The sequence below is a fragment of the Gavia stellata genome, chromosome 1, assembly GCF_030936135.1.
Source record: "Gavia stellata isolate bGavSte3 chromosome 1, bGavSte3.hap2, whole genome shotgun sequence".
Taxonomy (NCBI): Eukaryota; Metazoa; Chordata; class Aves; order Gaviiformes; family Gaviidae; genus Gavia; species Gavia stellata.
Genome location: NC_082594.1, coordinates 4,951,936 through 4,976,235, shown reverse-complemented (window position 1 = coordinate 4,976,235; position 24,300 = coordinate 4,951,936). Strand labels below are relative to the sequence as shown.

General features: G+C 42.5%; 1 protein-coding gene across 3 annotated transcripts in view; it reads left to right on the top strand.

Annotated features, from left to right (window-relative positions):
• Positions 1 to 24,300, top strand: part of TENM4 (teneurin transmembrane protein 4) — a 360,992-nt gene that overhangs the window by 70,749 nt on the left and 265,943 nt on the right. For 2 of the 3 annotated variants that reach the window (XM_059822500.1, XM_059822492.1), the window contains exon 3: positions 20,317 to 20,526. The exons of the other annotated variant lie outside the window; for it this stretch is intronic. In XM_059822500.1, coding sequence (XP_059678483.1) covers positions 20,317 to 20,526 — 210 coding nt within the window. The remainder of the gene's footprint in view (positions 1 to 20,316; positions 20,527 to 24,300) is intronic. 3 annotated transcript variants of the gene reach the window in all.

Genomic DNA, 24,300 nt, shown 5'->3' with positions numbered 1-24,300 from the left:
ACTGTTCTTTAGATAAGCTCCCAGATTTTCAGATGAGAAAAAATAAATATTGCAAAAAAGGGTTTTCCCTACTTAACCTTCCCAGCCAGACTCATCAGGCCCCTGTTCTCTGCCTTGTTCACTTACCCAAATTGCCTACCACCAAAAAAACAAGGCAGCTCAAACACAGGGATAGTTTACTGCAAATCATTCTGCTTATTATCTTATGTCTTTTTTTAAAAAAGTAAGTTAACAGGTTGCCCTTCTCCACACATTTGGGACAGTTTCAAAAAGGTCTCTCCTCTCTTTTTTAACAAAAGGAAAGGTCCAAGCCAAAAATGTGCAAGTAAGACAATCACAGAAACAGGCAGAGATGTCTCACCTGAAATAGTCTGCACAAAATCTGCACAAAAACGATGTCTGTTTCTTATCCGTCATGGTAGTCATTTATTTTTATGAATGCTAGCATTCACTCACAAAAATAAAGCAGGGCAGCATTTCATCATGACTCTCTTTCCTCAAAGGTATTTCCTACAAGGTGTTGGATTCACTTTCTATATGATCAACAGCTATCGCGATGTAATTACCAGTGAGCAGGTACCAGTTCTGAAGGTCACACTGACAGCGTACATGTCCCTAGCACAGCTGCTTCTGTTTAACGTTCCTAATAAAGGGAGGGAGACATTTGATTTTGATCAAGATTTTAAGAAACACCATATCTACAGAGGCCGGACATTTTCTTTCTCACTTCATCAGGAAACTTTTCAAGATGGAAATGCAGGACTGAGCAGTTTATCACAGAGATGACCTGGCTTTGGCAAGCCTTGGATAGGTCACAGGCTTCCCACTGCCACTACGGGAAAGTTTTTTATCCTCAAATACAGCAGAAGTTGGTTAGTGTACATCTTCTGGGTTATATTTTGAGTCTGCCATTGTTTTCTTTGAGTCTTTTTGTAGTTCTTACTGCAAGTTTAAGACAAAAGCGTATTTGTTTGTGGAGGGATGGTTCCTTTCTTCCCCTTCTTTTTTCTTTTTTTTTTTTTTTTTAATTTAAACTGCTTCTTTATAAAGGTCACTCAAGTCCAGAGCAAAAGAGGATTAATTACTAACAGCCATAATTTAGAGACAAATTACCCTCCTGATATTTTGGCCGTCTAGGATACACCATGTAAAAGCCATCTATCTGAGAGAATGACATGGGTGATTGTAATCTACAGTCGTGTTGAGCGCTGGTGTGCTTCATCTCCCCTGAAGAATGATGGTGGGTTTAATATATTAGTAAGAAAGGGTATAAAAGTAATGCCATACTTCTATGCAACTTTTCTCATCCAAAGAAGCCAGTTTTTTTTCTCTTAATCAGACTGGACAAGAAGTTATTCTACAGGGATGCACATTGATTTCAGTGGGGTTGTTCACAGAATAAATGTGCCTCTGCATGAACACAGCCAACAGGATCTGGGACACAGTGATTTCCAAGCCCCTCTTTCCCTGGGTCTCATTAAATAGTGCCTTATGCTATTAGTAATTCAACTAAAATCAGTAAGAGTGGTCCATGTGGAAAATGACCCTAGGTAATCAGCTCTGTCAAGGCATGCTACACATTTTGCACGTGGCAAGCAAAGCTCAGATGCTCACACTTGTCAGTGGTGGACCTCAAATGGAGAATTTCAGAAAACCACCTCCCTTCCAAGCCCGTATCCAGCAAAGTGTGTAAGCACACCTTGAAGGATCTGAATCTCAGCCTGATCTGTACTTCTCTAGAGACCTGAAAAGCCTGAGGGCTTATATGCATCATGCAACACTGCATCAGGGTTTTGCGATGGCACTAGTCTGCGCTGGTGAGTCTCTTTAGTCCTTGGCAATCCTAAAGAGCCAAGGATTGCTTTTTGGCTCAGGGACACGCCATGGGAAGGTGGCTATGAGGCAGCAGGCCCTTTGTATCCACATGGCTTTTGCATTTCCAGAGCTGACCTGTCTGAAGCCAGTTGTGTGTGTTTCCATCTCCTTCTGAGTGTCTCACAGACCATTTCTAAGCCTACTTCATCAATCTTACATTGTAGCTACACATTTCTGTCATGCTGCTTATAAATACATATGTATTTCTCATAGCGAACTTTTCTACCTACAAGTCTTTTCATAAAGGCTACAATTTTTTTTATCACTGTTACCAGATAATATCTTTTTTCAAAGGTCAATCATAAATGCACTCATTCCACTTTACTATTCATAGTGGCTTCTGCTTGATTTCTGGCAAGTTCAGACTCTGGGACAATCTTAGAGACTCACTGTGCTATTGCCAAGTTGTGGTCTTTTAAGAAAGGACAAAAATGGCTGTTGAGAGAGTTCACAGGAGCCTTATAGAAAAAGGCAAAATAATGGGAAAAAGTTGTCAGACAGGAAGAGTCTGGGTATACAAAACACCTGGCTTAGACATTAATCAATGTGGTGTCGTCTTTAACACTTTCCATGCTCTTTCATTTGGGAATAATGTACAATTCTGCTTGACATTGCAAGACAGTTAATTAGCATCCATAGTCTTATAAATAGGATTTTACAGAATAGCTGATAAGCTGGTATTATTAGTGTTCATTTCACTCTAGTTCTAGTCCCTTTTGAGATGAAGGCAGGTTTTATTAGAACAGACCTTTCACAAACCTCATCTATTCATTACAGATTCCCATTAAACACCAAGGTGTGAGGGGTAGACTGGTTTCATTTGCTTTCTTTTCAGTCTCGATGCCACTCTTTCTAATAATACTAAAGTTTCTTAAGCAAATGGGATGATCAATTGGATAGAGCCCTGTGGTGGGAATCGAGGGTGGTGTTGCGCTCTTATCTAACCCGCTGGAAGATTTTGGCCTGGTAGATTTACTGGCCATCCATTGTCTCCTCTAAGAAGCAAACTTGCTATTGTCAAACAGTTTGTCGGATAAAATGTGATATGTAAACACTAAGCATTGTTCTGCTGGGACAGCTTTGGAAATTGAGTTTGGAATTTGAGTTTTTTCCAGTGACTCCTAAGGCCTTGGTGAACAGGTGGCAGAAGAAGATGCTGTTATTCAGAAAATGTTCTCATCCGTTCTAGAGATTTGCATAATGGAACAGGGATTTGCAAAAAACCTCATGCTCAAGGGCATGTGCTTATCACCTGCCAGGGATCTGAACAGAGTAATTCTTGCCTGTACAGCAACGTGCAGTTTGCTAGATAGATCATTTCTGTATGGATTTTAGTACTGGCCGTGGTGAAAGAGACTACTGAATTAATGAACAAATGAGATATTGGGAAAATGTAATGGTTTGAGAAGTACTGCTCCAAGAACTATAATTCCAGTTCCATCAGTGATGGGTACAGAAATCACTCTTCCAGTCCAGTTTTCCATTACGTGGTTTAACAGCCACCTTGTACCATTGGGAAGGATAAAATGGGAAGTGTAAAGAAGATATTCTTTGATCCATCTCTTAACCGACTCCACAGCATCACAGCAACAGCAAGTAAGAAAGAAGAACGGAATACATCATAAAACCTTTCCTGTTCCCCCAACTGGCCTTTGCCCACAGCAAAAGCAGACCTTGAATTATTTTTATTCTACAAAAATCAGCAATAATTTTTACAATGGCTGGCCATGCAGGTTTGAAATTATTTTAAATATACCTATTTCTTGAGGAACCGCAGAGGTTAATGACTTAAAGAGTTGTTTTCACAGTTAGGGGAAATCCATGCCTGATTGAGCTTTAAACTAGTATTACTGTATAATAAGACACAACTGCTTTCTATAAATAAAATGTTGTCCCTCCCATTTTCCAACTAGCGTTAACAAAAGCAGCAGATATGCCTGTTGCTGTGGAGATTTTGAGCCACAGACCAGTCTCTATTCTTCTACCTGACTTAGCTCACAAGTTAAAGCAGCTGAAGGTTTTTTCCCATGATACATTTTCTGAACACACATATGTTTTACTAAGTAAACCAGTGGTAAAATCATCTGCAGATGCTATACCTTCACACCTTCTGAGTCCAACGGCCAAGTTCATCACCATTATTTCATTAATTCCCTTTCTGTAATTCACATTTTGCAGTGCCATACAAAACTCTTCTTCTTTTTGTCTCTTCCCCATATCCTGTAAGCTTTCTCTACCAGCTCCTGTGGTCTCCCCCACTCTGTTCACAGCAGATTTAACTTCTAGTGCCACTGTGCTTTTTGTGTTTTCAGCCTTCAGTTCTCCATTCGTTCAAAGTAGTCCAAATGGCCTTTGCTTCTCTTGCCTATGTTTACACAGTCACGTGGATGGCATGGGCGATAGAGTACAACAAAGTTCAAAAATTAAATCTATGTACAAAGTATAGATCTTTCCATAAATGGACAGGTTCAGGTTACTGACCTTCTCCTTTTCATTGTGCTGTTTGAGATCTGTGGTAGATTTTCTTATATTTTAAATAATACGGTTATTTCATGTCATTCACATCAGGTTTTCACATCCTTTTATTACTTGATGTGAGTGTTCCCCCCTCCAGAACTGGCAGGTGACAGAGAAATCTGTTTGGTGCTTTACTACCTGAAGAGCTTTACATGATTATAAGTGTTACCAATAGAGTTATAAAACCTATATTGTAGTAGAAAAGTATTTCTCAAAATGAGCCAGCAAGCATCTGTATGCCATTTGAGACCCTGAAATAACAGCCTAGTGGCATATTTTTGTAGGTGTGATAATCTGAGGAGTTAGTCAAGAAAACGCTTATAGGCACAGGTAGTATCTTTTATTAGAAGTGATATACTCAGAAAACGTAGACAAGCTTTCTTCAAATCTGAAATAGAAGCAGCAGATTTCACAGCTACATGCAAGTTTAGAGAAATTGCTTGGAGTTTATAACAGAGCTTGTATAGGTGTATATATTTTTGCAGGGTAAATGGCATGGAATAATGGCTACCAGAACCCTTTTGTGTGTGTGTCTCAGGACTTTTAATGTTCACACCAGAATGACCACTTTGATTATGAAGTAGCTCTGTTGCTCCCAGATTCCAGAGCCTCTGCTTTCATTGACTGGAAGGTCAGAATTCTCAAATAGTGCCAGGTGCTGGTTTAGCTACCTCGGGGACATGCATAATAAAAACCACAAGCATGTAACAAAAAGGAAATGTCATGCCTTTTCACATCTATCTTTGCATCAGCTTCAGCATAAAAGAAAATGAAAAGAAAAAGGAAAAAGAAAAGAAGAAAAGAAAAAAAGAAAAAGCGAAAGACAGCAGAGTTATTGTGGAACAGCAGGCAGATCCAACCAGAACTGCCTTTGAAATAGCCTTAGATAAGGAACGCCTTCAGGAACCTTCAGATGCAAAACAGTTTGTCAACAGCGCCTTTACCTGTCCATTGCTAGAATGCCAAACCTAAAGGACTTTTACTGTAGCTCAGGGTATACACTGACCCTATGACAGGGAGCCATGAGCTTTTGTTTTTCTTAAAGCATCTCCAAACATGTGTTGTTTTCCCGTGGGCATGTGGTGGGTTAGTTTATGCCCAAAGGCACAGGGATAGACAGCAGCTTTTTTCAGCCAAAAACACTGAAAATACAACTCATTCTTTCTGTACAATGTCTGTGTGCAGGTGACTCTTGACCGTTTCAGATCTATTTGGAAATAACCCATGTTTATGATTATGCATGTTAGCAATTTCAGTCATTGGCTCTTAAGCATAATTTTGTTTGTTTTTTTGATTATATAAACTGACACACACCAAAATTCACCTACTGTATTCACCATGAGCTCTGGGTTCTCTGCACCTAGAAAAAATGAAGCTCCAACATAACCAAAACATCCTGATCTCCTTGCTGTCAGGGCCTCAACACTCGATGACTTCAGCACTTCAGTTTAAGTAAAGAAAGGTGAATTTTCGTTCTTTGGTCTAAGGACTGAGGTCTGCAAATTGTGAATTTATGCATACTCCATCACACATAACTTAGGAGCCTAAGAAACCTGGTGAAATTTGGGACATTTTGTCCCAAACAGATTGGGAGAAATCCAGTCTACAGGGAAAAGCCATCTAAATTTTCCTTTTCATACATTGCATGCGAAAGTGGAAGGAGGCAGATGGCCCTGAAGATAAGCAGAGGAAGTTCTAGTCAACCTACCATATGGAATCCCGTCCCACCTTGAAGGCACAGGCAGCTTGGGTGTCTCCTATGTGTCTTCTTACATGAATATCTTAAGTCTTCCAGTGAAACTAATAGGAAACCTTTGAGTGTCAGTCTTTCCAGCCATCTTCTGAGGATGGGTGTGTGATGACAACACCCATCCCTTCCGCAATAATTTAGGAATTGGAGCCTTTCCCCAAGAAGTGGGAAACCTTGATTCTAGGTTCTATTCAGTTTGGGTGGGATTAGCTACTTTTAGGCCATTTGAGGATTTAAGAGGGCTCTTCATCTCAGTGTACACTCCAGCAAGGTTGCGCAAGAGACAGGTTTCTCTCTCTGATAATACTCTTTTTAATGTTAAAAGATGAGGGAACCAGCAGGTTAAGTAGCAAGACACTTAATGAGCACAGAAAGCTACACGACTGGGCAGCCCCTAGAAGTGGGGCTGGCCATCCAGGACTTCAGGAATCTCCACAGCACCATTTACATTCATTTTGCTGTCTCCTGTGCTTTTTAACACTTTATGAACAAAAGACAACTGATCATATATGGAGCCAAAAAGTCATACATTTTGCAAAGCTTTTTCCACTTCTAGACTTTTCAAGTTCATTTTAGTTATTCTTTCCTATCTTGTTCTAATATAATTTTACTTTACACATCAAGGTCAGTTCTTAGAGGATACTGAGCAATTAAATGGCTTAATTACAGTGCCTAAATAAATATACTAAGTGAGGAAATTGAAGGTCTGGGTAATTAGCCTTACACAAAAATCCTTGCTTATTTTATCTTTCTTTTCACTGATAAGCAGTAGCTGTTATGCTTGTTTAATTTTTTTCCAAATAAATTTTAGCACTTCTTTCCAGTCAGCATTTGAATTTTTCCAGGTAATTCAGTGAAATACTTCAGAACTGGTTGGTAAATGAATTTTCCAAGCATTTTTATAAAGGCTGCGATAAAGGGACAATTTAGGAATCCAAGTAGGAGCTGAGTTTATACTATTATCTTCACTAATAGGATCACTATACAGGATGTGACATCAGGAAGGAAGTACGCTGTAAGCTGAAGAAACAGCCCAGTGAAATAACATGGCTACTTTATTTTTCTGTATGTAGGACAAGAAAACACCGTAATACTGCTGGGAATTTCCGTATGTACAAGATTGTTTGCATGTATTTCTCCCGTGAGAATTATAATACAGCCTTGTAGAAAACTGGGCTTTAGATTAACCTGCGGTGGGATTTTTTGTTTTGTTTTTTTGTTGTTTTTTTAAAAGAAAAGCATCACTTGAAAAATCGTCCAGGAAAGAAAAAGAGCCTTTTCTCTGTGCACGTGGGTGCTATGCAATCAAAATTTAAAAGAGTATGGGGAAAACATAGCTCATCTGAATGTGTGTAGGGATAGCCAAAAGGTAAAAATTAGGGCAGAACTAAAGCCAGAGTTGCTCATTAAAGTGTGGTGGAACCGCTGTAACGTCTGCAGAAGGGCCTCCAGGGCTGTTTAGCAAGAGCTTCTCCACTCCAGTCATTTGGCCAACACACATGTGGACTGCATAGCAACCTGATGAAAGGCAGCTGGGTCTGCATGGTGCTTGCAGATCAGGGCCTTTACTTCGAAAAGAATTGTAAGAAAGAAAATAGCTGTGTAAAATATTGAATAGTGTACAGAAGGCCAAGCCTGTCAAAGAGGTCAGGCAGGTAATCATCAAAATTAGAGATAAAAGAGACCACTATGTTACTTAGTCTGTTCGCCAGCCTACTGAAGAGTGTTCAACACAGTATAACATAAGCACATCTGAGAGTGGGCGTCGTTAGACCTCTGAGAGTCTGGAACAGGCTGCCCAGTCTAATTGATCGGGAATTTAAAATTAGACTTGTTATAGAAGGGAATTCTATGCTGTAGCGAATAACTACCTCAGAGATGGACAAGACAACCAGCAAGGGCTGTTTGTCACCCAAAACATAAGGATTCTCTGCTCCTGTTAGCATTTCATCACCATCAAAACCATTATATTTAAAAAAGGAAAGCAGGGAATATTTCATCGCTAGTATGTGAAACCACCTGTTACATGGTAGTTTTGGGGCAAACACCTTAGACTGAGAAAAATAATTCCCTATCAGTTGTACACATAGCACATACTCTTCCAACACTCAGGAAAAAAATAAAGGCTATTAGTCATCTTGCTTCCTTGCATAACTTTGATTACTATGTAGTAGTAGGTCTCTCCCTATACCATAGGGTGTAATTAATTGCCTTATGGGAGTGGCTGGAATTAGCCAACGATGGGGAAAGGTTGGTAAATCAGGTGGACCAGTAGTTTGTTCTGTTATGGCAAAGCTTGTAGCACATTTTTACATGGGTTCAGGTGACATATTACCAAGCACGGAATTCTTTTCTAATACTGCTCTCATCTTTCTAAAATGGCTTTTCCTTGAAGATAACCAATTCCTTTAACTGTCCCTGAGAAAAACAGACAGGGGCTGGGGGAATGAGAGACAGACTGTTAAGGTAACGAGACCGTGGGTATACTTCTCCCTGCATTTAGCTCTACTGCTTATAGCCCACACTGCTGTGAATCCTTCTCCGAACGACTGGAAATTTTTTTTTTTTTTTTTTTTTTTTAACAAATAATCCTCATGTGCCTTTTATGTGTTTTGAATTATCCTTACCTTCCCTCTCTCCAGAAAACCTCTCTTATTTGGGACCTTTCTTTAGATATGCCTGGAAGAATTTCAGGTTTTCATTGAGCAGGGAACTGAACAAAAGTGAAGATAAAGATTTTTTTCTTATAGGGCAGAAGTCAGTAAAGCAATGATTAAGGTATTCAAATTGCAGCTTTAAAGATCTTAATCAAGGCTTTGGAGAAAAAAACAATAACATCAATGATGTCTCTGAAATTTTCTGAAGTCTTGCTATTGCATTTGCAAGTCGGTTTGTTGTCTGCTGAAAGACATACAGTCATTTTGGAGGAAAAATAATTGTTCCCATTTTTGGACTGGAAATGCCATTCAATAACTGAAACTTTATCTCTACCAATTTCCTTTTTTCTTGCAGGTGACTCTTCCTCTTTACGTGTTAATGTTGTTCTAGGCCTGAAACAAACAAAAAGCAAATAAGAATTTTTGCTCCAACACCATTTTTTTCTGGCATAATATTGTCATATTCCTGCATTGCCTTCTTGGTCAATACCATTGACTAGAAATCTTTCCTAGGAGAGAAGGGTATCACCTCCAGAAGCACAGCTATATTTTGGCTCTTTGCCTTAGCAAGAATTCTGGAAGTTTTCTGGGAAAAAGAAGCTGAAGTGCAGGTTTATAAGGGGAAACCTTGGATTAGAGCAATGAGGGCTGCGCATCTTCGCAGCTTTTTCAGTAAGTATGTGGTCTTCACTTTGACCTCCCTGGAAACATAGCACTTGTCCTGCCTTCAGATTGTAGCAAAGGGCCACTCTCAGCCTCTCACTGCCTGCCAGAACATTGTCAACAGCTCTCCTCCACAATAATTACAGCTACTCGAGCACAAACAACTTTCCTACTCTTACAGTTTGCATTGCAGGAACACGTAATGGCCAAACACAAGATCAAGGTCCTGCTGTTTTGCTAGCTTCACTTGAACACAAGGAGAAGCAGCCTGTGTCGAGGAAAGCCTGCAGAATAAATAGACAAAAAGATTGAAATTACTGGAAGAGGCAGGATAGGTCTGATCTTTTAATGAGCTGTGCCAGGCACAGGGTATGCACAAGATTCAAACACATTCCTGGGGAGCACAAGGTGGATGTCAAATGAGAGTCCAATGCATAAGGATCAGACCAGACAGGTCTGAAGAGTTCTTCCCCAGTTTACACAGCAGGTCTCTCTCAGAGTCTAAGGGAAAGGAATTACACCCACCATCAACCTGAGTGCAGAGAGACAGACTTAAGGGTCCTTCAGGCTGGCACATCTGCAGCACAGTGCTGCGCAGAGGTGCTAGCAGGGGGTGCAGCCCCTTTAGCATGGCACCATGCCCTGCTGCTTGTGTCTAAAGCACAGTAACTCAGGCTCAGCATCATTCTGGTGCAGCCATCCTGCTTCCCGCTCTGCAGGAACCTCACACTTTCTACTGTTTTCAAGTCCAGAACCCCAGGGCTAGCTCACAGAAAGAAACTGCTGTGGAAAATAACCTTTCTCCTTAATCAGATCCCTTTAGAAGTCCTTCTAAGAGGACTCTTCTAGCACTAGGTTGCCTTGATCTCTTTTCTCAGCTGAAGAAAGAGAATGATCTTCTGAACCATGACTCTTAGATGTTGAAGGGACGCTGTTTGCTTTGTTTGAAATCGTGCACTGGAAAAAGGTCTTCCCAAAACTAAGGGAGATCGGATAGAACATAAGAAACAACAGTCAGTGGAAAACGAATTACATAGAATTTTAGGGATGCGAGCATCCAACCCTAATGGGGATAACGAGTGGGATCAGGAGGAAATCCTAGAGTAATAGAATGATTTGAGTTGGAACGGATCTTAAAGATCATCTAGTTCCAACCCCCCTGCCATGGGCAGGGACACCTTCCACTAGACCAGGTTGCTCAAAGCCCCGTCCAACCTGGTCTTGAACACTTCCAGGGTTGGGGCATCCACAGCTTCTCTGGGCAACCTGTTCCAGTGCCTCACCACCCTCATAGTGAAGAATTTCTTCCTTATGTCTAATCTAAATCTACCCTCTTTCAGCTTAAAGCCATTACCCCTCGTCCTATCACTACATGCCCTTGTAAAAAGTCCCTCTCCAGCTTTCTGGTAGGCCCCCTTCGGGTACTGGAAGGCTGCTGTGAGGTCTCCCCAGAGTCTTCTCTTCTCCAGGCTGAACCACCCCAACTCTCTCAGCCTTTCCTCATAGGATAAGTGCTCCAGGCTTCTGATCATCTTTGTGGCCCTCCTCTGGACTCACTCCCACAGACCCATGTCCTTACGTTGGGGGCCCCAGAGCTGAACACAGTACTCCAGGTGGGGTCTCACGAGAGTGGAGGAGAGGGGGAGAATCCCCTCCCTCGACCTGCTGGCCATGCTTCTTTTGATGCAGCCCAGGATACGGTTGGCTTTCTGGGCTGCGAGCGCACATTGCTGGCTCACGTTGAGCTTCTCGTCAACCAACACCCCCAGGTCCTTCTCCTCAGGGCTGCTCTCAATCCATTCTCTGCCCAGTATTTGTGCTTGGAATTGCCCAATTGTGCCAGGAAGTACAAGAGTCTAAACAAGTAAGTTCATTAGTTTTATACAGCGCAGAAATCCAAAGCCAACAGTAATTTTAACCAAAATAGGAAAACATACAATCTCTTTATTCAGGCAACATTCCTCTCACCCCAAATTTCCTCTCCAGAGAGCTTAGGGACAGACGGGTTGGATTCTCACTGCAGTATAACTTTGATACCCCTTTGTCACGCTCCAGAGATCTTCAGCCATATGTTTTCCTCGGACTGTACTTAGGCAGACTATGTTTCTTCCCAAGAGAAGCATAAAATATCATTGCTTCAATGTCCTCCTTCACCGCAACTTTTATCTCCAGCTGCCTATGCGTTTAGTCTCCACTTCCATCGCTACTGTACAGCACCTTTGCCTATGAGCATGGAAGGGAAGTGTTAAGTCTGCACATATGATGGGGCCTTAGGTATCACGGAGCAAACCGAAATATCACTGCCAAAAATGTCTCAGTGAGATTGCCTTACCTTCAGGCAGGTTCTAGACATTAAGCCCAGGGTTCATGCCACTTTCACTTACGAATCTCAGTTAGGATCACTCAAGGCTCCCGGTATAATGAGGAGAAATAAGACACTTCAACTCAAATTGCAGACAGGATAAGTGGGCTCTGAGAGATAAGGCTGTACTTCCCCTGACTGCAGGGAGACCCTACGGTGACTATGTTGCAGGATGTCACATCATCCTTTCCTTTCCCCAAACAAATCCTGGATTTCTCTTAACAACTGCAACGTTCATTCCTTTCAAGAGATGCTCCTTTGTGATTGTCTAGTTAACAGGGGGAAATACACATTTCATTCCTTAACAGCATAGTTCGCCTCACCATGCATTGTTTTCCATACAATGTATGTAAAACCCACCCACACCGGTCAGGAAGGTCCCAAAGTGTATCACTGATCGTGAGCTGAACTTGTGGATTTTTTGGTGCTTCGGCTATCGGATGAATTAGCTTTGCTCCCTGGTAGGTGGGCTCTAATGTCATGCAACTTTGATTGGTTTCTAGCGTTCCACAGTTTTGACTCCTCTGGCATTACTTCAGAAGTTAATTTTAGAAAATTAGTGCCAACCACCCTGCAAGGTATTTGTGTAAATGTTATTTGCTGGGGCAGGTGAAAAAGTCTTGCAATGGCTCATGTATAATAACTCTTCCCTGCTAGGGTAACAGGAATGTGAAAGGGTGCTTTGCCTTGACCAAGCGTATCAGGAAAAGTTTTGCAAGGCTAGTGTAAACCTTTTTGTTAGCATTAAGCTTAGAGAAAGCAATTTCTACAAAGCCTACAGTTTGGTGTTCAAATAAAGGAAAATGGACCTTTTAGGAGATTTGCATGTAATCATTTGCAGAGAACTTCATACTTTATATTGGGTGGTTTGAATCGGATAGAGCATTAGTGTCAGATAGAGAGGGGCCATTTCACGGGCAGCTCATCAGCCTTCCTACTGATTACATTATTCTTTTACAAGTTGGGTTTGAGTAAAGCTGCACAAGCTTTTGTAATGCTGATCCATAATTAGGGGCCTGCACTTCCCTTAAAACTTTAGATGATGTGAATTACTTGCGTAAATATTTCACAAGGAATGATATAAATATTCTGTGGTGATTAGGATTGTTTATACTGTCTCTATCAGAAGAGAGCCTTTCTTTCTTGATCCTTATTTCTTTGATTTTGAAAGAGATACAAGCAATCTCCCATATATTTTGAAATTACATTACCTGTTTGTGCTTTTGAATAACAGCACAATCTCAGCCTTGGAGACTGATGTTTCAGAAAATCGCATAGCTAACTTACACAATCTGTTTCTACTGTTGTGCCTACAAATGAGCAAGCTGAGTATCCGGCTCAGGCAATTGCCCGTGTAATTTTCTGAAAATCTGCCGTATTATTTTCTTGTGTTGGCAAAAAATTGTAAGTGCGGCTGTGCTGCTCCAGAGCACCCCAAGCCCCGGAGGAACTGCATTTCAGAAGGGAACAATTTCCTCCCTGCTCCTCTCCATCTTGCTCAATGGATAATTGTTTTCTGCTGTTTTGGGTCAGGTTAGTAACCTCAGGAGCTGGGGAAAGGAGATCTGCAGTCTGGGTTATTTCTTGTCCCCTTCTACCTTCTGCTTCATTTGGGGAATAACTGCATACGGCCCAAAAGCTCAGTCCGTGCTCTGTGCTGGAACAGAGGCAGGTAGCAGGCATACAGCTGTGGTGCTTTTACATATCCCAGCATCACATCGCCCCTCACAGAGCCACAGCCATTCTAGATGTTTTCCACCAGAGGAAGGTCTGCCCGTGGTCTGCCCTGCACAAACAAGAATGTTCCCGAGTTCCTGCTGACAGTGACTTTGTGACTGCCTTGATAGAAAATACACCACCCGGGCAAACGGATAAAGAAAATCATTGCATCTCCTCATAGCACAGGGGAGGGGAAAACCACAGTTTGGAGGAGTAACACAAATCACCCACAAGGCTGGTGAAGCCCATGTAACATATGTTCTTCATACTGCATTTCGGTCCAAGTGAATTTATTCGTTCATTCTTAACCTTGCATGGCCCTTTTTTCCCAATATGCCAGTCTTCATACAGGGCATGTGATTATTTCTCATTTTCGAGGCCCAACTACTCATTTCTTAATTTTGGTGACATGGCAGCTGCCCAGGTTTTTCTTGTTAAGATGATATTCATTTGTCCCCTTTATTTCATTTATTTTCCCCTCTGGCTCCATAACTATAAATCAAACACACAAAATTAAATTAAATAAAATAAACATAAGTGCAGGTGGAAATTCAGGAAATATAAATAACTAAGAGGGGTTTTCCAAGACTGCTTTTTTAATCAATTCTAAACACAAGATATATATTCCCTGTTGAACTAACAATGTTGTGACCACCTATTGTTAAAGAACAGCAATAAATCTGCACAACAATTCCTTATTCCTATGATTCACTGACATGTTTTTCCAGACAGCTAGTTCAGCTTGCTCTTTTTCCAGTGGTGTCTTCTGCTGTCCACAGGAAAGGCATGATATGCTGCCAAGAACATGTCCAGAGAAGGGCAATGAAGCTGGTGAGGGGTCTGGAGCACAAGTCTGATGAGGAGCGGCTGAGGGAGCTGGGGTTGTTCAGTCTGGAGAAGAGGAGGCTGAGGGGAGACCTCATCGCTCTCTACAACTACCTGAAAGGGGGTTGCAGAGAGGTGGGTGTTGGTCTCTTCTCCCAAGTGACGAGTAACAGGGCAAGAGGAAACGGCCTCAAGTTGCGCCAGGGGAGGCTGGATATTAGGAAAAACTTAGGATATTAGGAGAGAGTGCTGAAGCGTTGGAACAGGCTGCCCAGGGAGGTGGTGGAGTCACCATCACTGGAGGTGTTCAAGGAATGTGTGGACGTGGCACTGCGGGACATGGTTTAGTGGGCATGGTGGTGTTAGTTGATGGTTCGACTTGATGATCTTACAGGTCTTTTCCAACCGTAGTGATTCTGTGATTCTGTGAATGCTGTTCGTCCCTTAGGAAAATTCCTTCTTTCTCCAGCTCTGAGGGAGCGAGGCTCCTGGATGCTAAGAAAGCAGTCTTTTACTGTGCGATAATCAGGGCTTGTCTTCAAATAATATGTTCCCCTTCACCTTGAAAAGCAAAATGCCAGATATTCTCCCGCTCCCCTCCTCAACCCAGCAGGACCTCTGATGCCCTGAAATACCAGTGGAGCAGATCACTGCCTTTTATATTCTGCAGGGAACTGAACACGGCCAAGCAGGCACGGCACTGCCCTTCCCACCTTGTCCCATGTGCTGTCAGCAATCCATCTCAGAGGGGTTGCTTGGGGATGTCCTGATGCCCACTCTGCCTGTCACCTTTCAGATATGGCTCTTTCACATAAGGAGATCTCAGCCCTGCAGCACTGCTTCATGCTTTTAATCATTTAGATATGGTGTGGGATGAAATCGCTCGAGTTTTAGATTTATTTATTAATTAATGTCTTTTATCAGACAGGGGTACCTAAGCGTTTCCGTTGTGTGAGTAGGTCATGGTTTTCACCAGTGCAAGACTAGCTACAGTTTTAATATAGATCAATAAGATTTAGTTCCAATGTCAATAAAAATCACTCAAAACCCCTGTGCAAAGTGAGGGGAAGACAAAAAAAGAAGCGCATCTGTTTACATTCTCTCTCTTTTGACAGGATAATAGACACAGCCAGCACACTACAGAATACACTCCCCTATCACTTACAGAGCCTTCCTAAGAACCCACAGTGCATACCAGTGCTTTACATGTTAAAGGCCAGAGCTGCGTTGTGATGGCCTTTTGTTTGTAATGGTGCTTGTTACTGGTGCACCAGTACCATTGTTAGAAACTTTCGTATGTTAAGGTTGTATAAAGGGTAAGCATTTTCAATGCCATGACTTAAGGCAAAAGTTCTTAGGTGAGAACTACTGTAGCTGCTGTACTGAGGTAATTGCGATGACAGTGCTTCCACCCGCTTTCCCCTGTCCCTCCTCCACAGTGGAAATTCTGCTAATTTAAAATATTTTGAATATGAAAAACAGCCTTTTAGACTATTTCAGTGGCTAGAGATACAGTACACAGATACAGGAAACAATAGCGTTTTGAAGCAAATTATTTCACTTCTCTGTGCCTCAGTTTCCTTATCTGTCAGAAGTGTAAGTCTGCTCCCCAGACAATCTGATTTTATCAGCCAATCTGACAACAGATCCCAGCAGATCTGATAACAGTATTTCAAAGCTTACATACTCAACGCTTGTAAAGCTCTTAAAGATTCTTGGTTGAAGCTTGATAGAAGAAGGTACTATGGGAAAAAAGCTGATATTAATGATTTATTGATTGCAGATAATACCATTCTGGGTTTATTGAACACTATCAAATCCCATTGCCTTGTGGTGTCAGTTCTGTGAAAAGTCAACATTTGCATATCCACTCTTTTTCACCTCTTTTGGGACAAACTGTAAACGTATGAGTATAATCCCCTGTCTACAAAACAATTTACTGTCCTTCGTTTAAAAGTATCTCCTTGAGTGCTCTGTATTCCTGGCAGCCCTTCTATTCACACTAGCATGAATACACCGGTTTTAAATCAGCTCTTGATCTCTGAAGGCCAAATCCTGCAAGAGACAGAGTAATTCTAGAAACACACAGTGTTCTGAAATATTACAGCCGAATGTGTAGCATGAACTGAAGACATGTTTATTGTTTGTCTTACTTTCTCCTAACTATTTAGGGTCTACTCTGGTTGTCTCGTCCCTAAATTTAAAGCCGTTGCCTGAATTTTGCAGAGCTCCTTAGCTAAGTTGGGGAACAGATTCTTTGTGTTAACCTATTTCCAAAGTTTGTGTTTCCTAAGTACTTTCATAAATCTACCAGAGACTGTAACATATCCTGCCCTGATTTTTTTTAATCTTAATCTGAAAAACTGGCACATAGATAAAATAGAAGTTTATGTTCTGTTTTCCTCTGAATATGTGCAAGGAACATATCATTCATACAGAGACATTCAACTTATATTGTTCCTGCCTCAAGTCCAAAGAACATAATTTTGACTGTTCACTGCAAGCGGATATATAAGATTGTTACAAATTGATGCCAAGGGGCCCATACTTGGAATCCGTTTTGTTTTTCTTTGAGTTAGCTTCCAAACTGCAAGAGTGTGCATAATGAATGTGTTATCTAGTCCTTCTGGTTTGTATTTTTGAAGGAGAACCAGCACATACCGCAAAGTGACTTGGCCTACTTGCTCAGGTTCCATAGCAACTCAGTATTGCTGTGAATTCATTCTGTAGTAATCAATTAGAAATTTTGCTCTGGCAGCTGGAATGAAAGTTTATGGGCCGAATCCTGCTTGTTTTACTTGGACCTGCAGTCGCAGTGATTTCAATGAGATACTTGTCTGAGAAGGATACGGACTTGTATCTTTCGTCCGTCTCTTGGTTTATTTTTTGTGAAAAGGTCAGATTCAATTTTTGGTTTTCTGTCCAAGCAGAGAAAAGGAGGCAATTCTCTTAAAGGATCCACAGCTTATGACACCCTTGTCTTACAGAGTTGCTGACAGGTTAAAAAGGAAGGTATCGCTTTGCTCCCCACGCATTTTAACTGGATGGAAGTTGTCAGCACAGCTGACTAACACACACCTTCCATCCAGCAGCTTGTAAAACCTCTTGTTGTGTCCACCCAAATATCGCATGCCCAAAAGGGAATTTTCCAGGGAACACGGTGTTATGTGGCAGTGCCCTTCACAGCAGCGCAGCCCTCGGTAACGTGGTCAGTATGTGCAATTCCTAGGGAACCTTCCCTTGTAGAGGTCAGCTCGTGCACAGCTAGAAGTGCGTGTAACGACCGTGAAAGCCCACGGGAACTTCTCGTGTGCTCTCTGCAATGGTGTAGTTGATTAAAATCCAAACTTTTCATTAAAGAGGTTTTGGTTTTTAGTCATGATTTTTCTTTTATTCTTGCCAAATCTGCAATACTGTGAGACGGGGAAAGCCTATACCAAAAAACCCAACCTGCAGCCATGTGGAAATGGCAGAAAGTTTCTGATATGGGCTGACAGAAGCACTGACATTTTGCTTTTAGAGTTATGATTCCAAATTCAGCTCATTCTGCTCCTGGTCTTTATGTCCGGGCTGCAGACTTCATGTATAGATATGCCAAGCGTGCTGTCTGACCAAAACACAGGGATAGCATTGGGGCTCTACTGTCATTCACCACACAATTTTTTTTGTCACGGATAGTCACACCATTAACTACTTTTTTATGCATTTTTACTGGTCTTTGGGTAAATCGGTCAGAGGCTTGAAATAATTTTTTAAATCTAGTTTGTCTCTCTCAATGGCTGGAAAAATGTGTCCTCCAGTTACAAAGTACACTGAAAAATTGTATGGGTCTATAGGAAGACAGAAGTTTAACACTTTCTTTCCATTTCACTCATCATCACGATAGAATTCAGGTGCTGACTACACAGTATCAGAAATACATATCATCCTGGTTTGTAACAAATGCATAGCAAATCAAAGCCATGATTTAAACTTTATTACGTGTCCGGGCTCATCAAATCTCCATTGCAACAAAGAGGATGAGGCAGAGCAGACTTTGCCCCTTCAAGAGCCCATCAGAGGTAGAGCTAAATCTCCATTTGCACGTCAGGGTCTGTGACAGGGAAAGCAGTGCTCATCCACTTGCACACGCTCCCTTTTTTTGCCGTCTCTCTCTCCAGCTCCTACTGGCAGTTAACACAATGGGAAGGTTATAGTCTTGGCACCGTAAAAAGGGTCAGGGAGTGTGAAGTGGGCTGCAGATTCCTTGAAAGCTGCATTCCTAAAGGAGGAAATTCTCTGTCTGGAGGCTTGTCAGAAGGAACGAGACCCAGACAACTCCACTGCTGATCGTAACAAAACACACAGGGCTCACATCTTCCTGCACGCAGTCTGCACGCTGCACAGACTGCCATTCATGCAAGAAAGCGTAGGCTCTCCATGAAGGCTGGCTTCTCCTTTGGGTGACCACAGTCACTTGAGTGTCCCTGAGCACAGGTACAGTCCTGTATTCTTCCTGGTTCCCAGGCTTTGCCTCCATCACCCCAATTTCTGCTCTGATTATAATTTGCAATTTATAAGATCTGCATATGCCAGGGAGGTGACATCCAAGGGCTGATCATGAGAAAAACTGATGACCAAGGTGGAAAGAAACTTAGCAGAACCAGATTTGGGGGATTTAAATGTTAAACCCGCTTCATTGTTTTGGGGTTGTGTCCTTTCCTAAAAGTGTTCATGTTCTGTTTCGTAAGAAATATTGTACAGCTATGTTGTGTGCTATGTTGTGTTCAAAATGTGTTTTTTTTAGAAACAGATCGTTTTTTAAGTTTGCTAGTTTTCTTGTGCTGACTTTTATTCTTTTATTTTGATGGATTTTGCATGATAACATTTCAGTGTTTGGCAAAATGTGGGAGATGATTAATCATTACGACTTTTGGATCAAATGTATCAAGGGGAAAAGCTCACATTTAAATGCATTGTCCTGTATTTTAACCTATTATATGTCTGTGTTCATATTCCCCCTGTTTTTATTGATGTGCTGCACATATCTGACCTCCACGTTTGCCTGAAAGTTTTTTCACCAGTTTGGGGTTTCTGATTTCCCAGTTTTGTTTAAAAATCTGATTGGAATACGACCCTGATAACCATGAATTATTTACAGTAAGCTTTTTGAATTGGATCTACTTAACCTCCGTGTACCTGATCCAATTTCCTCGCAGTCAGTAGAAGCTCTTCCTTGATCAGGCGCAGCTTTATGTAAAATCATCTAAGAACCTAATTTGCTGCATTTGTCATGATTTAATCAATGAAACGACACTGTCTGCACTGAGCTTTGCTTCTGCCCTGTATCAGTGCATTGGTTCACTGACATGCTTCAACACCACATAGTGATGCCTGGTTCTCTCCTCCGCCTTCTGCCTGCGTGAGGCAGGTTTCAGGCTGTTTGCCTTACAAACTTGATAAGGGGATGGTTAAACCCAATCCCCAAACGGACTCTACCCTTTTCACATGAAATCTGAAATACTTTACCTCACAATACCTCAGGCAAAACTTTTCGTTTAGCACAACGCAGCCCAGCGTCAACGCTCGGCCTCATTGACAGGGAGCGCCCACTTTGCCGCACGAAGCGTATCTTGAACCAGGGGCTCCCTCCGATACCAAAATCTTTAGAAAAACGATGGGTATGAGTTCGAACGGACCGTTACCGCCCGAGGGACAGCGGCGGTCCCCTCAGAGCAGCCGGCGGCAGACATGTGCAGCCGGCCGCCCCTCGGGCAGGGCTGCCCCATTGGGGCAGGCGTCGGGGGGGGGGGGGGGGGGGGGGCGGCCTTCCCCCGTGCCCCGGCTCAACTTTTTTGTCTCTCTGTCTGTGTTTTGTCGTTTTTTGTTTATTTCATTTATTTTTTTTGTTGTTGTTTTTTTTTTCCCCCTTCTCTCTGTGTGTGTGCGTGTGTGTTTGTGGCCCGCAGGTCCTCCCCTGCCTTGTTCGTCCGCCTCCTCCACCCCCCCCGAGCAGTCCCCCTCCCCTCCCCCCTCGCCGCCGGCCAATGAGGGCCCGGGGCGGTTGCTGGGCAACGGCGCGGCCCAGCCGGCCGCGGACTCTGACTCTGAGGAAGAGTTTGTCCCTAATTCATTCTTAGTTAAAAGTGGCTCTGGAAACCTCTGTGTCGCCGCCAACGGTGAGTGACTCTCTCTCTCTACCTACTTTTCTTGCTGGTCTGACAGCCGTGCGCGGGGATGGAGGTTGGCTGGGGATGCGGATGTGCCCTTTGGGTTGGTTTCGGAATTTTGTTTTTAAAAAAATTAAATAAATTCGGGAGGGGGATAAAAAGGGGGAAAAAATGATCACCTCATAAAGGCTTAAAAAAGGCAGCGTTGGAAAGGTTTGTACTGGCCTCTGTGCGCGTTGCTGGGTGGCTGTGGTGAGGGTGGTGAGGGATGAGCCACCCACTATGGTACCTGGGCAGAGCTCAGAAACTTAACGAGTTGAAGGTTGGAGCCCCCTCCCTTTTGGGGGGGGATTTTGGTTTTGTTTAGGGCTTTTTTTTCCTCCTGGCTGAAAAACTCACCAAAGAACCCCCCTTTTCTGTGAGGGCTGCAAGGTGCACCCTGGGGTCTGGCTGAGGGGAGGGCGGCCAGGAGGGCTCACGCCGCCGCGGGCCCCGTGCAGCTGAGAGCGGCCCGGAGGCTCCCGCCGCTGTCAGGAACCTGTCACCGAAGAGGAACGTGGATGGAAAAGGGAATGCCGAAACCCCAGAGTTGCCTTGTGAGTTGTGACAGCGGCATCAGCACCGTGTGCTCAGCCTCAGAGGCCAGAGGAGGGTGCCTGCTGTCCGCATCTCCCTCAGAGGCGCTGAGAGATGCCCTCAGGGTAAGTATCTGAGGCAGCAGCACAACCCCGTGCTTCTGGGATGCTCTGAGACTCCCGGATCGGGAGCTGAGGGTGCTCAGCACCGCCGGATGGACCGCTCTGCTTAAACAGATTTCAAGAAGAGGAATGAGATTCACAGCTCTCTGCTGCAAAGACAATGAGTCATAAACGGAGAGGTAACACTCATTGGCAATGAAATGTGAAATTTCATCAAGGGTAGTGTAACCTGACAAAGTGCAGATTACAGCGGTGGAATAGCAGTGGCCACTCAGGCCACTGCCATCCGGCTTGAGTGATAATTGCTCACAGGTCTGATTTATGACGAAGGAGAAGGCATTCAAAGATATCTTGAAAGAGAGAAAGAAAGGTGAGAGAGAGGTTTACTGCAGCTGGCAACAGCTTAACTCCGTTTATGTTAAGCTTCTAAGACGGCTTCCTAGTATGCTGTTATCTCCAAGTAAGGGAGAAAGTTTGACATTTAATTTGTGTTCCCCCCCTCTACCACCCCTTTCCCAGCTTCCCTCTTCTTTTCTTTTGTTGCATTTGTTATGGAAAAAACAAACTTTCCCTTCAGGGTTCTTCAAAGGAGAAGGTTATCTCCTCTGAATTGTCATCCTAAGGAGAGTAGGGGGAAATACAGTGTCGTATTCATTCAGGAAACTGCTTAAAATTCATATCCTCTGTTCAGCTTCCCCCCTCCCCTCCCACCCCGTAACACACACACACATACACACATCTGACTCCTTGCAGTTGCGGTACGTTGAAATCTGAAATCATGTAGATGACCCTCTTGTTGGAAATAAAGCCAAACTCACACTCCACCTCATATTTTCAACATCATAATGCATGTACTTTCTCTGTATTCATTTAGGGAATATATATGTACACATACAAGCACACCCTCCAGGTAAAGAGAGGGAAGAAAGAGAAAGCAAGTGAGATGAAAGACCTTAATCTCTTCTTTCGCTAATTAGCTGAACAACAGAAGAAGCATTGTTCAGAGGCCACAGTGGGTTGATGACATTATTGTATTATTTATGTGCTGGTGAGTTAGTTAGACTTCAGGCTTTTCAGCTGCCTGCTTATTTATCCTCTTTTTTTCTCAATGCTTTTTGCATCGGCTTGTAGACATACTACATTCCCTGAGGCCTTCATTGTGTGTAGGATTCAGCAGGTTGGTAATAAATATGTCCCACACAAAGACAGGGCGTCTGGGGTCTCATTTGCGTGCTTATTCTAGTTGTTCAGTAATCAGAAGTGCAGGTAATGCCAGCACACTGGTGACCTGTTAGGATCAGCTCAGCGTCACCCTGCTATCAGGAGGAAAACAAAGGTGACTTATTATGCCACCTATCAACCCATAATCTGAGAGTTCACATGAATAAGAAGCACAGACCATACAAGCCCATCATGTCTAAAACCCAGAGACTCTTCTGACCTCTGTAAATGGATTTAATTGCTTTAGTTCCTTAACATTCTGTTTCTATGAGGCTTAGTCAGCTTAAACTTTAAATGACAAAAGCAGGTCTTTATGTTCCTTAAATGGTGAAAATTAGTAAAAGCTTATTTTGGTTAGGACTAAGTTTAATACAGTTAGAACACTCATTCTCGGAGAATAGTAGCTGTCTCAACAGCAGGACAGCCTGAGAATGCTGTCCAAAGGATTTGTGTTGCACTTTTTAATTGATTGTGGCTAGGTTTTCTTTCCACAGCTGTGTAAACTCAGCCTTAGAGAAGTCCATCCAAAGTAAGTAACACCCAGGGAGCAGCACCGCTGGTACAAATCCCCATGTAAATTGCAAATATAAAGCACATGGAACTTAAGAAACATGCTACTTTTTGAAGATACAGTAGGCTATTCTTTATCTAAGTTCCTTTCATTCCAGAAAGGTAATAATGTCCCTAATATTATTTCTACACTTCCAGGAAAATGTCCAACTAAACTTTCAAATGAAAGCTGGAACAAACTAATATGTATATAAATATGCAGTCGTCTTTTAGGGCTTTTAATTTTGTATTGGATGTATTACAAGCCACTGTCTGGTTTTTTGACTTATAAGGTAAAAGTAATTTAGAACATTAAAAATACCCAATTTTTATTGTACGTTTACTATCAGCAGGTACTTAATTTTAAGGAAAAAAAGTCTTTTCAGGCTTGGACCTTTTTGCTTTTGTTTTTATATATGTCAACTCCAGAAGATTTTTTATTTTCCCTAAAATTACCCAAAGTTACTAGCATGTGAATGCCTCCATTTCAAAGAATCACAGAATACTTTGGTTTGGAAGGGACCTTTAAAGATCATCTAGTCCCCTGCCATGGGCAGGGACATCTTCCACCAGATCAGGTTGCTCAAAGTTCTGTCAAACCTGATCTTGAACACTTCCAGGGATGGGGCATCCACAGCTTCTCTGGACAGCCTGTTCCAGTGTCTCACCACCGTCATCGTAAAAAATTTCTTCCTTATGTCCAATCTAAACCTACCCTCTTTTAGTTTAAAACTGTCACCCCTTACACTATCACTACGGGCCCTGGTAAAAAGTCTCTCTCCATCTTCCTTATAAGTCCCCTTGAAGTATTGAAAGGCCCCACAGAGCCTTCTCTTCTCCAGGCTAAACAACCCCAACTCTCTCAAACCTCTAAGAATGTTTCCTTTCAGAAACCTTAAAATTTCCTGATTACAGGATTTCAGCACTATTTGAAAAGTAGGCTGCCTTGGGGTATCTTGGTGGACATACAGAAACACTAATTAGTTCTTCAGGTTTCTCATCAGTCAGTATATGTATATACTGGTGTGTAGGTATATATGTATAGGAGTGATGAGAAGCCAGAACTGTCTGAAGGCATCCAATCTTTAATGTGATCATTTTAAGAAAATAACAATACTGTGTTGGATCAGCACATCGGTCCATGCAGTCTTTGACAGTGCTATGGGAGGAGAAGCACGCGCCAATGGGGTTGTAGGTAGAATGCTGACTGGCTGGGAAAGGTCAAGCACGAACCAAGGAGAGGGATGTAGAGGTTGGTGATTGGTTCGTAGGCAGCAGCTCTCTTCCATTTGAACCAGTAAATAACATGGAAAAT